Genomic DNA, 16,373 nt, shown 5'->3' with positions numbered 1-16,373 from the left:
TCAAGCAGAAGATGGGCATGGCCGAGAAGGAGCCCCGGGTCGTCCCGTCGCCGCCGGGCTCCCCGGCCCTCGCGTCGTCCCCCAAGGGCGCCGAAAACCACGCCAAGCCCCTCGACCGGTCCCGGGAAGGGTCCTGCGCGATCTCCTGAGCGCCCCGCCCCCCAATTCGCAGCCGCCCTCCGTTTCCCCCTCTTTCTGCCTCGTGTGGCACGTCCCTGACGTCTCCTCTAATCCGCCTCCTCTCGATCAGGCTCGTCGACGTCGCCGCGCGACGCCGGCGCCGCGACGTCGCGACCCCCGGCCAAGCACGCAGGTAGATGGTGAGGCTGACATTTCCCACAAAAAGAGGATAATCGATATCCCTTTTTTGTGGCGCGCGCGGGCAGCCTCAAATCTGTTCAGCTGGGCAGCATGGCATCTCTCTCGAGCTCGAAGCGCGCGTCGAAGACGGCCCCGCCGCCGGAGCCGAGCGACGACGCGGACGTCGCCCTGTCCGAGGCCCGCGCCTTCGCGCGGCAGGTCAAGGCGAACATCGCCCTGCGCCGCGAGGAGGCGGAGCTCGTGCGCAGCGAGCGGCTGCCCGACGCGACGCCCGAGATGCTCCGCGAGAAGCGCCGCGCGGACCGGCGTCGAGCGAACGGCCGTTGTTTTTTTCGCGCGATGCTCGCCGGGAATCGAGAAGAGATCCGACCCTCCGTAGGCGCGGACGCGCACGCGTCCGCCGAGGCGCTCGGCCACGTGTCGCCGGCGCTCGGCGACGCCAAGGGCATGGCGTCCTTCCTGCGGCGCGCCAAGGCCGTGCAGCAGAAGCGCGCGGCCGAGGCCGTCGCGGACCCCGGCGGCCACGGCGGCACGACGCGCGGCGACCTCTGGACGAAGCACGCGACGCCCGTCGTCGACTGTGTGGAAATCAAATCTGCAACCCGACTTCAATGTGCGCGTAGTCGAACGGTTCCGACACGAGATCTTTAGCTGTGCTTCGACAACTCGACGAGAGCAATCGATTCGTCCAAAAATCAGCCGAATCGACTTCGAATTGACCGAGCTAGAGAGGTTTGAAGTTTTTGCTGGACAGGGCGTTCCACTGGTTGATTTGCACACAGGTTGTCGACCCGCGCGCGTGGAAGGGCGGCGGGAGCCGCGTCGTCGAGCACCCCGCGAGCCCGGGCGCCGTCGACGGCGCCAAGAGCCTCGAGCAGTCGAAGCACGCCGACGAGGACTTCGACTTCTTCGCGCTCCACAACGAGGTCATGGAGCGCGTCCGCGCGAACCTCGGGCCCCTCGAGGACCTGCCGCCGAACCGCCACATGGTCAACGCGGCCAAGGTCCTCAACGGCGAGCGCCTCGAGGGCGAGGACGACGCCCCGCCGCGGAAGGCCGCCCCGCCGCGGAAGGCCGCGTCGCCGCGGAAGTCGCGCTAGGGAGGCGGCGCGTAACGCGCCCCGGCGTTCCCTAGGCCTTCCTCTCGCCGAGGAAGTCGTCGACGAGGCCCTCGACCTCCGGCTCCGTCTCGAAGAACTTCTCGTCGAGGTCGTCGGGCTCCTTGGACAGCGACGCGGCCTCCGCGTCCTGCCACTTGTCGTCCTTCTCGCTCCGGCGGCGGCAGACGAAGACGAGGAGCAGGATGACGCAGATGAGGAGCAGGCCGCCGACGCAGAGCAGGATGATCATGAGGCCGCCCGCGGCCGTCGCGGCGCCGTCGTCGTCGTCGGCCTTCTTCTTCGACGACGACGACGACGCCGCCGCGCCGTCGTCGACCTCGGGCTCGCCGACCCAGGAGAACGCGACCGTCGACGACGCCAACGCCGCGAGGGACGCGGCCTCGTCGAGCGTGGCGTCGCAGAGCTCCGTGCCGTTGCAGTCCGCGAGGAGCGCCGCCGCGAGCGTGCCGCCCGTCACCGCGGCCTCGAGGTCCTCGAGGAACGCCGCGTAGAGCCGCTCGCCCTCCGCCGCCGTCATGGTCGCGTTGCCGAGCAATTCGGCCACGAACGCGATGGACGCCGAGAGGCCCAGGGACGTCGGGAGGGGCGTCGGCATCGGGCTCGGGATCGGGCTCGGCGCGCCGGAGCCGTCGTCGAGCCTCCGGCGCAGGAAGCGCAGGCGGCGCCGGGACGTCGACGCGTAGGACGACGCCTCGACGTCCGCGACGTCGTCGGCGTCGTCCACGGTGTCCAGGGCCGCCGCGAGGCCGTGCGCGAACGCGTCCGTCGTGTCCTGGGCAGCAAAAGGGTGATTCAACGTCGCTTCAACGTGAGTGTTCCGCGCGCGCGAGTTCCGGAAAAAGCATCCACGCTTCGAGACCGTTCCGAGAGATGATCGCTCGTCCAAAAATCAGCCGAAACGAGTGGAAAACGGCCGAGATATGAGCCTTTGAAGTTGGGAATTTCGCTCTCTTTTGCTGCCCTGAACACGACGTCGTCCCAGTCCGCGACGAAGTCCGAGTCCACGCCGCCGACGACGACGGACGCCGACGCGTAGACCGTGGCGTTGGCGTGCGTCGCGGGGCTCGGCGCCGCCGTGTGCTGCGCCGTCGGCAGCTGCGTGCAGCCGCAGGAGTAGGGGCAGCCGTCGCCGTCCGCGGCGACGACGTGGTTCTCGTCGTCGCTGCTGCCCGCGGCGGACGAGTCGACGCCCACGGTGTCGCAGCGCAGGTTCGGGTACTCGGCGACCCAGGAGCAGTTCTTCCACATCGTGCCGACCTTGTGCCACGCGTCGTTGTCGGCGCACGCCGTCGGCGCCGCCGTCGGGGGGGTCGGCGAGGGCGCGGCCGTGGCGTCGTCCGCGGCCGCGGCGTCGTCCGTCGCGGCGGCGGCGTCGTCCGCGGTCGCGGCGGCGGCGTCGTCCGCGGTCGCGGCGGCGGCGTCGTCCGCGGTCGCGTCGTCCGCGGTCGTCGTGGCGTCGTCCGCGGCGGCGGCGGCATCGTCGGTCGCGGTCGCGGCGTCGTCCGCGGTCGCGGCGCCGTCGTCGGTGGTCGTCGCAGCGCCGTCGTCGGCGGTCGCGGCGGCGTCGTCGGCGGTCGCGGCGCCGTCGTCCGCAGCGTCGTCCGCGCCCGCGCCGTCGTCGTCCGCGCCGTCGTCCGCAGCGCCGTCGTCGCCCGCGCCGTCGTCGCCCGCGCCGTCGTCGCCCGCGCCGTCGTCGCCCGCGCCGTCGCCCGCGGCCGGCGCGGCCGTCGGCGCGGACGTCGGGAACGGGTAGCCGCAGCACGTCGCGAAGCATGCGTTCTGGGCCTCGACGGTGGCGCCGGAGGCGTCGGGCCCCTTGACCGCGCAGCGCGCCGACGGCAGGCTCCCCACCCAGCCGCAGTCCTTCCAGGGCGCGTCCGTCTTCGCCCAGGCGGCGTCGTCGGCCGCGCACGCGGCGCTCGGCGCGGCGCTCGGCGCGCCGACGACGACGTAGATGTCCGCGTTCTGCTCGCCGCCGTACTCGCAGTTGTCGAGGTCGTGGTCGAGGCCGCACTCGCCGTCGCTCTCGCAGAGGTCGCCGACCTCGAGGCCGATCGTCGAGCACGGCGCGAGGTCCGCGTCGTCCGGGCACTCGTCGCTCGTCGCCTCGCGCACCTCGGCGCAGACGACGGGCGACGGCGCGGGCGTGCTCGGCGCCGCCGTGGGGTCCGGCGCCGCGACGACGACGTAGATGTCGGCCTGCTGCGTGCCCCCGTACTCGCAGTTGTCCAGATCGTGGTCCAGGCCGCACTCGCCGTCGGTCTCGCAGAGGTCGCCGACCTCGAGGCCCGGGAACCCGCAGTTCTCGATGTCCGCGTCCTCGGGGCACTCGTCGCTCGTCGCCTCGCGGTACGAGAGGCACGCGAGCGCGGACGGCGCGGCGGACGTCGGGACCTTCGTCGGGTTCCCGCCGACGATGAGGTAGATGTCCGCCTCCATGTCGCCGGCGGCGTCGGGGCAGTTGTCGAGGCCGTTGGACGTGCCGCACTCGTTGTCGCCCTCGCACATGTCGCCGATCGTCAGGTGCGGCGACCCGCAGTGCGGGTACGACGCCGTCAGGACGACGGGGTCCGGGCAGTCGTCGAGGTCCACCTCCTCGAGGTAGTCGGGGCACTGGATCTCCGTCGGCGCGGACGTCGGCGCGTCCGCGACGATGCGGTAGATGTCCGCCTTCATGTCGCCGGCCGCGTCCTCGCAGTTGTCGACGCCGTTCGTCGTGCCGCACTCGCCGTCGCCCTCGCAGAGATCGCCGACGTCCAGGCCGACCTGGCCGCAGTGCGGGTAGGACGCCGTTAACACGATGGGATCCGGGCAGTCGTCGGAGTCGTAGGCGAGGGCCGCGACGTAGTCCGGGCACTGGACGTCGGTCGGGAGCGGCGTCGTCGGCGCGCGCGTCGGGTTCCCGCCGACGATGAGGTAGATGTCCGCCTCCATGTCGCCGGCGGCGTCGGGGCAGTTGTCCAGGCCGTTGGACGTGCCGCACTCGTTGTCGCCCTCGCACATGTCGCCGATCGTCAGGTGCGGCGACCCGCAGTGCGGGTACGACGCCGTCAAGACGACGGGGTCCGGGCAGTCGTCGAGGTCCACCTCCTCGAGGTAGTCGGGGCAGACCATGGCCGTCGGCGCGGCCGTCGGGTCCGCGGCGACGACGCGGTAGATGTCCGCCTCGAAGTCGCCGTTCGCGTCTTCGCAGTTGTCGAGGTTGTTCGACGTCGCGCACTCGCCGTCGCCCTCGCAGAGGTCGCCGACGCCGAGCCCGGCCTGGCCGCAGTGCGGGTAGGACGCCGTCAGGACCACGGGGTCCGGGCAGTCGCCGTCGTCCTCGGGTAGCGCGAAGAGGTACGGGCACTCGAGCGCCGTCGGCGCCGCGGTCGGGGCGTAGGTCGTGGGCGCGTAGGACGGCGCCCCGGCGACGACGTAGAAGTCGCCGTCGACGCCGTCGTCCTCGCAGTTGTCCAGCGACGTGCTCAGGCCGCACTCGCCGTCGCTCTCGCAGAGGTCGCCCACGCTCAGGCCGTCGGAGTCGCAGGCGTAGACCGTGTCGAACTCGCCGGGGCACTCGTCGGTCGTCGCCTCGCGGAAGGAGCTCCAGCAGCCGTCGTCGCACCGGGCCACCGCGGCGCACCCCAGCAGCAGCAGCGCGGCGCGAGCGGCAGCCATTGGGCTGCCGAAGGTTTTGGGAGGTGAGTGTTGGTTTTTGTCAAGGATTTCTGATATTGGTGCAGTGTAATTGCAGCAAAAATCACCCGGGCAGCCCAGCACGAGCCCAGCCATCCTCGTCGTCGTCGGCCGCGTCGCGCGGTTCCACGCGCATATAGGCCAGCGCCGCCTCGGCGAGTTCCTCGCCGGCGACCGCCGAAACCCTGCCACCATGCTCTTCGAGATGAAGCCGCCGCAGGACGTGCGCGAGCCCCTGGACCTCGACCTGGACGCGATCAAGGTCGACGAGGGCCGCGGCGGCGAGGGCGACACGCTCCTGCCGCCGCCGCCGCCCGGCCGGCGCAAGGGCGTCATCTCACGGATGAAGAGCGGTTTAACGCCGCGGAACCGCCGGTCCGCCGGGCGCCTCGAGTCCGCGGGCCTCGACGAGACCGCGGCGGCGCTCGCCGCGTCCTACAAGCACGCGCTGAAGAAGGTCGACCCGCCCATGGACATCGTCGCCGACGCCGTCGAGTGCAACACGCGGCCGGAGATCGCCCAGTACTTCAAGATGACCGTCGCGGAGCTCGACCTCGTCAGCGCCGCGCCGGGCCGCGCGACGCTCGTCGCCATGGACAAGAAGCGGCGCATGACGCCGCGGTCCGCGGGGCGGCCGAACATCAACGAGGGCGCCGAGGTCGACCTCAAGTTCGACGGCGAGCCCGTGACGTCCTTCTTCTACAACCTGACCAAGGCCGAGGTCCGGGCCATCGCGGACAAGGCCGCGGAGCCGGGGTCGCCGAGGGAGGTCATCAACGTCGGCGACGTCGAGTTCAGCTTCGAGGCGCTCAAGGCGGGCATCGCCGTCCGCGTGAAGACGTACCGGAAGCACGTGCGGCCGGGGGACTACCACCAGATCTTCGGCGCCGCGCGCCTGCCGGACCTCGCGGCGGACCTGCCCATGCCGCCGTCCGCGAAGCTCCTCTAATTAGCTCTTCAGGAACCGGGACGCGACGAAGCCGCCGACGCCTCGGCGTCCTTCTTCTTCTTGTCTTCGCTCTTGAAGTGCTTCTGGATCTTCGAGCGGACCTGCTCCTTGGACCGCGTCTTGACGTACTCCGCGGCGATGCGCTTGTGCTCCTTCCGCCCGAGGGCCTCCAAGCCCTCGAGGAAGAGGGCGGTCTCGGCGTCGGTCCAGCGCCGCCGCGCGTTGTTGTCCGCGGGCGCGGCCGGCGCGGCCGGCGCGGCCTTGAGCTTCTCGACTTCCAATCGGTTCGCCTCCCGCTCGCGCCGCTGGCGCTCGCGCTGCTGCTCGGCCTTCTCCTCGCGGCTCTGGCGCCGCTGGCGCTGGAAGGCGGCGAACTGCGCCGCCTCCGTGCCCTCGGTCGGCGCCGGCGCGTCCGCGAAAACGGCCGGAGGCGCGTAGTCCCAGTTCGGCCCGAGGTGCCCGAGCTCCCGGCGGCACCTCCAGCCGCTGTGCTTCACGGCCTTGCACTCGGCGCAGGCCACGTTCTCCACGAGGAGTTTCACGTCGTCGCTCGACGGCCGCGGCGGGTCGCGCGCGCGCGACGCGGCGCCGTCGATGAGGCCGCCGAGCGTCGCGTCGGCGGACAGCGCCTCGTTGGACAGGTCGCAGAACTGGCACAGGCGCAGCACGTTCTCCTGGAAGAGCTCCTGGTACATGACGGCGTCGGCGAGCCGGCCCAGGCCCTGGTTCTCGGCGATGGCGCTCAATAATTCCGCGTTGCGCTCGACGAGCTCCTCGATCCAGATGGAGCCGTCCTCGGCCGCCGGCGGGGCCGCGAGGCCGCTCATGTTGCGGTGCGCGCGGGGCGCGTCGGGGGCGGCGTTCGGGGGCGGGTGCTGTCCTCGGGGGCGCCCGGGTTCGGCGCGGTCCTACTCGAGAGCGGAGGCCATCAGCTTCCCTCTTGAGTTCAAAATTGAAGATTTCAACGAGGCCGGTCGAAAGTTGGGTCGTACGGCTCCTTAGAGCGCGTTGTGGTGCTCGAAGCGCGGGGAGACCTCGCCGGACTTGTGGAAGCCCGGGAAGACCTCGTCGACCTGGGGGCTCGAGGAGCCGTGGCGGCCCGGGTCGCGGGCCTTGCGGCCGACGCAGGAGACGACGCAGCAGCCCAGGGCGAAGAAGAGGACCACGACGCCGCCGAGCGCCGCGTACTTTTCGTACTTCCAGAAGCGGTGGCCGCGCGTCGACGCGTCGTCGTCGTCCGCCGCCTCGACGGCGAGCGCCTCGTACGAGTCCGTCGTCGCGGCGGAAAACGTCGGCTCGCTCGCCGTGCCCGCGGACGCGGCCCGGACGTAGGGGTCGAAGAGCGCGGGGTCCTCGAGGAGCTCGGCCAGGCGGTCCTCGATGTCGGCCTTCGCCGCCGCCGTCGGCGCCGCCACCTCGAACTCGAAGCGGAGGCCCGCGCCGTCGATCGTCGGCGCTTCGACGTCCAGGTCCGACTTGCCCGCGGCGCCCCAGAACGCGTGGAGCGCGTAGGCGACGACGTCGCTCGCCGAGCCGTCGCCGGGCAGCGGGCCGAAGTTCCAGAAGGCGACCGCGCCGCGGAGCGCGTTCGCCTCCGCGGTCGGCGCCGGCGCCGCGGGGGCCGGCGTCGGGTCCGCCGACGGGCCCGGCGTCGGGTCCGGGGCTCGGGGGCTCGGCGTCGGGTCCGGGGCCACGGGGCTCGGCGTCGGCGCCGGCGACGGCCGCGGCGTCGGCGCGAGCATCGTCGGGCGCGGCGTCGGCGACGGCGTCACGGGCGCGGCCGTCGGGTTGCCGGGGCCGACCGTCGGCGCGGGCGTCGGGCTCGGCGCGGGCGCGGGCGTCGGATCGGTCGTCGGATCGGGCGTCGGGCTCGGCGCGGGCGCGGGCGTCGGATCGGGCGTCGGATCGGGCGTCGGATCGGGCGTCGGATCGGGCGTCGGATCGGGCGTCGGATCGGGCGTCGGCGGGTCGTCGTCCGCCGCGGGCTCCGAGGCGCCGTCGAGCGCGACGCCGTCGACGACGTAGTAGCGGTCGCTCCCGCAGCAGGGCCGCAGCGCCTCGAGGTCGGTCCAGTCGTCCGGGTTGGGCTGCTTGCTCCGGTCGTAGTTGGCCTGCTTCGTGGTCCAAAATTCATAGATCTGCGACACGTCGCCCTTCCAGCACGTCGTCGGCGCGATGTCGTACGTCGTGTAGGAGAAGGGCCGCTGCCGCCGACGCCGTCCAGCGACGTCGTGCTCCGGTCCGTCGTCACCGTCGCGTGGTAGTGGTACGCGAGCGCGTCGTGCGTGTGCCCCCCGCCTGTGTGCAAATCAAATCTTCAACCCGACTTCAATGTGCGCGTATTCGAATGTTTTGACACGAGCACTTCCGCCGTGCTTCGAGAACTCGCTGAGAGCAATCGATTCGTCCAAAAATCAGCCGAATCGACTTCGACTTGACCGAGCTAGAGAATTCTGAAGTTTGGCCCCGACGTCCCAGCTCACTGGTTGATTTGCACACAGCCCCCCGCAGGCGTCGAGGTCGTCGTCCTCGCCGTCGAGGCCCGCGGCGACGTGGCGCCCGTGGATCGCGTAGCCGTCGAGCGAGAGGCCGATGACCGGCGGGTGCGCGAGCCCGTCGTAGTCCGCGAGCGAGTAGAGGCAGAGCTCGCCGAAGGGGTCGCCGTGGCTACGGGAAAGATGGGGTCGTCGCAGGAAAGCCGTCGGACGCCGCCGCGCGCTAGTGGTAGTCCTCGCCCTTGCCGGCGTGGGCGCTGCACCGGTCGATCTCGCACGAGACGGCCGCGGCCTGGCCCCGGTTGTTGTAGTTGGGGAACATGGGCACGCCGTCCAGGGCCATGGCGACGGCGCCGGCGGCGGGCATGCCCGCGACGCCCGGCAGCGGCTCGGGCAGGTCGTTCACCTACCCGCGCGCGATGTCGGTTTCCCGGTTTATTAAAACGGTCGCGGACGCGGCCGCGGACGCCGTCCTGGTCCGGCGGCGGCTCGAGGGGGATCTTGTAGACCGTCAGCAGCTCCGCGGACGTGCGCACGCGGCACGTGGCGCTGCCGCCCGGCGGCAGCGGGATGGACCCGAGGTAGGCGTCGTCGCCGGGCTCGTAGCGCGGCCTGCCCGTGGCCCACACGACGAGGAACTCGTCGGTGCAGTAGGCCGCCCGGATGCCCGCGTCGGTCCGCAGCGCCGTCCCCGGCGCGTCGCAGGCGAAGCCGCCCGTCGCCTGGGCGCAGTCCTGGCACGCCACGGAGGCGATCGTCGACGCCCAGTCCGGCGCGTTGTTGTTAAAGGTGCAGTCCTCGTCGTCGGAAACGACGCAGGCCTCGGGCGAGCAGCTCTCGAGGTCGTCGCAGGACAGCGTCGACGGCACGATCGTCGTCGCCCGGGCCACGCCGCACGCGACGGCGACGACGAGGCGACGCATGGCTGCGCGCTCAGAAGAAAGGCTGCCCATTGTGGCCTCTCTCAAGCGGACCTTGAAGACGACGTTGAACCCCAGCCGAATTAGGCACGCGCGCGCTAGGGCTCGGCCTTGAGCTTGCGCCGCGCGGCCGCGCCGCGGGCCTCGCCGCCCGCGGAGAGGCGCTTCGAGATGAGGAGCGCGCAGCCCGTGTTCGCGTTGGCGACGGCGCGCTCCTTGGCGTCGTGGCCGAGCGCGTCCCGGAGGGACGGGTCCGCGCCGTGGTCCAGCAGGATCTTCACGACCGCGCCGCTGCCGAAGGCCGCCGCGAGGTGCAGGGGCGCGTCGCCCGCGTCGTCCACGAGGTTCGGGTCCGCGCCGCCGTGGAGCAAAGCGCGGCACGCCGCCGCCGCGCCGTGCGTCGCCGCGACGTGCGTCGCCGCGCGCCGCGGCGGCTCCGCGTCGCGCGCGTCCGGCGACGCGCAGCTCCGGAGCCAGTCGTCGACGACGGCCACGCGGTTCGCGCGGCAGGCCTGCTTCACGGCCGCGGGCAGCGCCTCGGCCGCGGGCGCCTTCGCCGCGAAGAAGCCGCCCGTCGCCTTCTTCCCCTTCGAGAGCGGGCTGCTCGCGGTGCCCCGGAGCGGGAGCACGGTCTTCTTCGACCGGCGCTTGCAGCGCCGCCGGCAGAAGAGGCCCAGGAGCAGGGTGAGGGCGACGGCGACGCCGAGGAGGCCCACCCAGAGGCCCTCGTCGAAGAGCTTGTGCCGCGCGCTCCGCAGCCGCTTCGCGTGCACGTACTTGTCGCCGGAGGTCCGCCCGCCGCCGGTCTTGTGCGCGCGCGGCGAGCGCTCGTGCTGCTTCGGGGTGACGAGCTCGCGCCGCTTCTTCTTCGCGTAGCCCATGAACTTCTTCGCCGCGTCGCCGGCCTTGGCGCCGACGTCGGCCATGGCCTGCTCGGCGACCTTCGCCAGGCCGGCGGCCGCGTCGGGCACGACCACGGCGGGCGCGGGCACGGGCTGGTGCTTCTTGCCCGCGCCGCCGCCGCCCGCGGGCGCGAGCGCCGGGGCCCGGTTCGCCTTCTTCGACAGCGACGGCGCGTGGTCGAGCTTGATCGGCGGATCGTGCACGAGCTTGATCGGCTCGTCCTCGGCCATTCTGCGCGCGCGCGCTCGCGTTTGAGCGCGAGCTCGAGGAGCAGCGCTCACAACAAGCTCTTGTGGCAGCGATGCTGGCCGTCGAGCTCGAGCCAGGCCTAGTCGAGGTCCGCAGCTGCAGCGCGCGTCGGCGGCCGCCGACCGCGCACCGCATCGTCGCACGCCTCCCGGGGAACACCGACCCTTACCCGTAGCCGGAGATCGGCCCGCGCAGGGCCGCGAGCGCGGGCCCGAGCGCCGCGCTCCTCGGCGGGTCGCAGGGCGCCGCGGAAGAGCACGCGAGCGCCGGCCGCGCGGCCGCCGCGCCGCACGCGGCGGCGCGCGGGAAGAACGGGTCGACGTCGTACCAGGGCGCGACGAGGGGCGCGGCGAAGTCGCGCAGCGCGGCGACGCAGGCGGGGAACGCCGCGCAGGCGCCGGCCGCGCGCGCGGCGACCTGGGGCCAGCAGAGCTCCGCGTCGACGGCCGGCGGCGCGCCGTCGGACGCCGCGCGGTAGTCGAGGCGCCGCCCCGTCGCCATCCCGACGACGGCGTCGACGACCGCGTCGGCGTGGTGGATCACGTCTTCGTAGCGAACGACGGCGTGCGGCGCCGGGTCGCGCCGGAGCGCGCGAAGGCAGGCCGTCCAGACCTCGAGCCAGACGGCGACGCACTTGGTCGCGACGCCGCAGTGCTTGCGGTAGGACAGCGCCGTCGCGAACGGGTGGCGCATGACGAAGACCGCGGCGCTCCTGTGTGGAAACAGGCGGAGCTTGAGGAACGCGCTCCCGAAATCCGGGTCCTTCTCGACGCGGTAGAGGCCGCCCGCGCCGCCCCACAGCGGCCCCCACGTCGCCGCGAGCGACGCCCGGGCGTCGTCGTCGTCGTCGACCTTGCGCAGCCCGTCGCGGCAGTGCGTCTCCGCCGCGGCCTTCGACAGCCGAACTTTCTCGCCGCCGAGCTCCAGGGACGTCGCGCAGGCGTCGGCGTCGCGCTTCCCGGCGGGGCGCCAGACGCGCTGCGCCTGCTGGCCCTCGCCCTGGCGCTTCGCGAGATTCAGCCGCGAGACGCCCGGCCGCGCCGCGACGAGCTCGTGCACGAGCGACGTGCCGCTGTGGTGCAACCCGGCGACGAAGAGGTAGGTAAAGCCGCAGACGAAGGCGCGCGCGTCCGGCGCGACGGCCGCGCGGCACGCGGCCGCGTCGAGGCTCGCGTTAGGCATCCTTCTTCGCCGCGGCGGCCGGCTCCGCCGGGGCCTTGCGCTGCTGGAAGTGCTTGCCGCGCCGCGAGTGGTGCGCCCACTCGCGCTCGAACTCGAGCTGGCGGTCGTCGATGGGCGCCGGGCCGAAGAAGGTGTAGAGCAGCAGGAAGATGATGCTGTAGACCGTGAGGTAGACGCAGCCCTCGGACGTGAAGAAGAGGTCCTCCCAGGTCTGGATGGACTCGCCGAAGGCCGATCGCCACAGGTCGCTGGCCACCATCGGGTGCAGCGCGCGTTGGCGCTGCCGTTTGCGCCGGTGGCGTCGAGTGTTGCGAGGCGAGCTATCGGCTGAGGCGATTCAGCGAAGACGCTGAGGCCAGCGTTTCCGCGCGCACGATTTTACGCATCGACGATGCTGCCCTGACAAGTCGTCCCATCCAGCAGCGATGCGCGTCCCCTCGGCGTTCCGCGCGGCGACGGCCACCATCAGCGCCGTCGCCGTGCTCGCCGCGTTGGACGTCGCGACCGCCGCGGACTTTGCGCCCTGGGAGCTGCCCGGCACGACGGACGCGGACCGCGCCGCCAGCGCCGCGCTGCAGCTCCGGAACCGCGCCCGGCTCCGGAGCCTCGCGGCGCGCACGAACGCGAGCCTGCCGCGGCTCTGCGGCGGGCCCTTCGGCCCGCCCGGAGCGGCGCCGCTCCGGTTGCTCCACATCCCGAAGACGGGCAGCACGTTCACGACGACGTTCCTCCGCCACGCGTGCCCCGCCATGCCCCTCGACGCGGCCATGGGCGCGAGGATCCCGCGGGACCGGCGCTGGGTGCTGGACGGGCGGCGGAACGTCGCGGACTACGACGCGATGTCGCTCCTGCGGCTCTTCAACGCGTCGTGCCCGAAAGACGCGCGCCTGCCGCTCGGGAACCGCAGCGTCTGCCGCGCGCGCGACATGCCGGCCAGCAAGGTCGTCACCTGCCGGCCGGACCCGACGTACCGCGCGCAGCGCCAGATCCACCACCAGGAGTTCAACCCCCGCGACGAGGACCCGGCGACCGTCGCGTCGTTCTTCCGCGCGCCCAACGACCGGCTCCTGTCCGCGTACCACTTCGGCCTCCACGCCTGGGGCCTGTCGTCCGTCGAGCGCAAGGCGCTCGAGGCGGCGGTGGACTCGCCCGCGGCGTTCAGGGCAGCACAAGAGAGCGACATGCCCAACTTCAAAGGCTCCTAGCTCGGCCGTGTTCCGCTCGTTTCGGCTGATTTTTGGACGAGCGATCGTCTCTCGGAACGGTCTCGAAGCGTGGATGCTTTCTCCGGGACGCGCGCGCGCGGCACACTCACGTTGAAGCGACGTTGCATCACGCTTGTCCCGCCCAGGCGGCGTTCGCGCGCTACCCGGGCGTCGCCGGCTGCGCCGCGCGACTCCTGAACTCCTGCGCGTGCGGCGCGCGCGACGCGCCGCTGGACGACGGCCATCGCACCTGGAAGTGCGACGCGCGGCCGAACAACAGGCACTACGTGGCCAAGGAGCGCGCGGTCGTCGACCGCGCGACGACCGCCGTGCGGCGTCTGGGCTTCGCGGGCATCACGGAGCTCCACGCGGCGAGCGTCTGCGTCTTCCACCGCCTCTTCGGCGGGGCGCCCCGCGACGACGAGTTCGCCAAGTACCGCGTCGGCGGCGGCCACGACGCGCCGGGCGCGGCCTACGACCGGTCCCGCGGCCACAACCGCGACCGGTCGAACGTCGCCGCGACGACGGCGGCCGTGGGCTACGGCGAGTCCGCGGCCGACGCCGCCCTCGACCATTTCGTGGACCCCCTCGACGAGGCCGTCTTCGCCGCCGCGCTCGACCGCTTCGAGGACCAGCTAGCGCGCGCGCTGAACGCCGCCGCGGAGGCGAAGCCGCGAGCGACCGGATAATCGAGCATCATGTAGTACAGCCAATGTCGCGCGTCGGGGGTTTCGGGCCCCCGGCGCCGCGAAACAACGCGGACGCGCGGGGGCCGTCATGTACGTCGGACGGCGCGGCGGCGGCGGCGGCGCGGTCTACTTGGGCGCGAGCGCGGCGACGAGCGCGTCGATCTCCGCCGCGATCTCGGACGTCGCCGCGAGCCCGTCGACGAGCCGCGGCGGGAGCCGCGAGCGGCCCTTGTTCGCGCCGAGGAGCGCCCCGAGCACGGCGCCGCGGTGCACGTTCTCGCCGCCGACGTTCGCGTTGACGAGCAGCGCGTCGAAGACGTCGTCGCCGCCGTACTTCTTGGCCATGGCCAGCGCGGACGGCAGCGACTGCTGCAGGTATCAGCTGATCATCTCGTCGGGCGCGCCCGCGTGGACGCGCGACATGCCCAGCGCGTCCGTCGCCGCGTCGACGCGGTCCGCCATGGTCCCGACGCCGTGGACGCTGTCGAAGAGGACGCCCGCGACCGCGGCCGCGGCCCGTTCCAGGGGCTTCGAGTCGCGCGTGACGCGCGCGACGCGGACGGCGGCGTCGACGGCCTCGGCGCGCGCCCCGGGCCCGCCGCCGTAGGCCGCGGCGACGGCGGCGACGGACGGGAGCACGAGGCCGTCGATGGTGTCGACGTTGTGCCGGTCGTTGTCCGGGCAGTCCGCCGGGTCGCGCTTGCCGTGGGCGTAGTTCGCGAAGAACATGCGGTGGCACGTCGACGCGTAGGAGTCGTTGTGGCTCCCCGGCGTCGTCATCCACGCCACGTAGGCGTCGCGGAACGCGGCGTCGTCGACCCCGCCGCGCGCGGCGATCGTGCGGACGAGCAGCCGCGACAGCTGCGCCTCGAGCGTGTTCTCGCCGGCGGCGAGGGTCCCGTGGTAGTGGAAGGACGTGCGCGGGTTCCAGTAGGGCTTCTTGCCGTGGTTGATGACGTCGCCGATGACCGTCGTCCTGTCCTCGTTGTAGGAGCCCCGGCCCGCGCCGTCGGTGTTGCTCCGCGGCATGATGGAGCCCTGCATCTCGGCGACGGGCTTCGTGTAGTCGCGGATGCCCTGGCGGCCGTAGTCGCCCTGCACCTGGCGCAGGCCGCCGTAGTACCAGTGCGTCGGGCTGGCCAGCGCGTCGCCGGCGAGCAAACCCCAGAGGGCGCCCTGCACGCGGTCCTTGCTGCCCTTGCTCATCTCCGGCGGCGGCGCGGCGCAGTTCTTAGTGCCGGTCGTCGCGGCGCAGTCCGTATTGCCCGACGCACCGCAGACGAAGAGCGCTCCCGACTCAATGAAGCTTCAAGCAATCAGGTTGAATGCACAAGTTACCCGCCGAGCGCGCCGCCCTGGGCCGCGCGCAACCCCGCGCGGAGGCCGTCGTTGATGAGCGCGTCCCAGGAGCGGTCGTCCGCGAGCGCGGCGACGACGCGGCCGAGCTTCGCGCGCTCCGCCGGGTCCTCGCGGAGCCACGTCCGCGTCGCCCGCTCCATGGCCGCGAGCACGTCCTCGCGCGCCTCGGCGCAGCCCGTCGCCCTGTCCAGGGGCGGGTCGAAGCGCGCGTAGACCGCGCCCGGCGCGCGCGCGGCCAGGACGGCCGCGGCGTGCGCGTCCGTGAGCTCCTCGTGCGTCTGTTTCCCGTCGTCCAGCCGCCCCGTGCCCAGGGACACGACGCACCCCACCTCCGCGTCGGGCCAGATCGTCTTCGCCTCGACGAGCGCGAGCAGCGTCGGGTTGTTGAAGGCGACGCCGCCGTCCGTCAGCGACACGTCGTGTTCGGCGAGGCGGAGCTCGGACCGGGGGAAGAACGTCGGCGCCGCGGACGTCGCCGCCACGGCCTCGGAGAAGGTCGCGTCGTCCGTGCCCTGGAGCGGCGCGCCGTCGAGGGCGTAGGTGCGGAAGAGGAAGGGCGCGGGCCGGCCCGTCGCCGGCGTCGCGCGTCGCGGCGACGGCCGCCGCGCGCGGCGCGCCGGGCTGCCGCGCGGCGAGGCCGGCGGGCGTCCTCGGCGGCGCGTCCACGAAGGGCAACGTCGCGGCCGCCGCCCGGGCGCCGGCCCCGGCCGCGTCGACGTTCTCCCGGAGGACCCGCGACCACCGCCGCGGCTCCGGGACGAGGCGCTCGTCGCCGCAGAGCTCGCGCACGAGCTCGGACCGCTCGTCGACGCAGGTGTGGCCCTTGAGGAAAAAGTGGTGCTTCCTGCGCGGCTCGAAGCACCGCGTCTGGAGCCGCGCGAAGGCCAGTTTCGAAGCGGCGAGCGCCTCGTCGCCGAAGCGGTTCACGAAGAGCGCGCCGCAGCCGCCGATGGACGTGCCGACGACGAGGTCGAAGCTCCGGGCGATGGGCGCGCCCGTCTCGCGCTCGAGCACGTCGATCATCGTCGCGATGTTCCGCCCCTTCATGCCCCCGCCGTCGAGGCTCAAAATCCGCAGCGGCCGGCTCGACCGCGGCGCGGGTTTAACTGATGGAGCCAGGAGCTGGTCGGCCAATTCCGTCGTCCGCTCCTCCGCGGACCGCACGCCGCGCGCGTAGAGCCAGACGTCGGCGAGCGCGCCCCGCTGCTGCTTCCGCAGCGCGGAGAAGCGGCGGAGCCGGCGCCGGACCCGGAGCTTCCGCGTCACGTAGGCGCGCCGCACCGGCCGCATGTATCCGCGTTT

General features: G+C 72.8%; 2 protein-coding genes across 2 annotated transcripts; both read right to left on the bottom strand.

Moving 5' to 3' along the window:
- Positions 1-1,452: 1,452 nt before the first annotated feature.
- Positions 1,453-5,102, bottom strand: AURANDRAFT_65212 (hypothetical protein; the record flags this gene model as incomplete). Its single annotated transcript, XM_009039980.1, has 2 exons — positions 1,453-2,214; positions 2,343-5,102. The coding sequence occupies 2 exons, from the start codon at positions 5,100-5,102 to the stop codon at positions 1,453-1,455; spliced, it is 3,522 nt and encodes a 1,173-aa protein (XP_009038228.1).
- Positions 5,103-13,838: 8,736 nt separating this feature from the next.
- Positions 13,839-14,918, bottom strand: Hypo2 (selenoprotein; the record flags this gene model as incomplete). Its single annotated transcript, XM_009039979.1, has 1 exon — positions 13,839-14,918. The coding sequence occupies one exon, from the start codon at positions 14,916-14,918 to the stop codon at positions 13,839-13,841; it is 1,080 nt and encodes a 359-aa protein (XP_009038227.1).
- Positions 14,919-16,373: the final 1,455 nt, after the last annotated feature.

This window comes from Aureococcus anophagefferens, assembly GCF_000186865.1.
Source record: "Aureococcus anophagefferens unplaced genomic scaffold AURANscaffold_13, whole genome shotgun sequence".
NCBI classification, from domain to species: Eukaryota; class Pelagophyceae; order Pelagomonadales; family Pelagomonadaceae; genus Aureococcus; species Aureococcus anophagefferens.
This window is presented reverse-complemented; position numbering and strand designations above follow the sequence as displayed.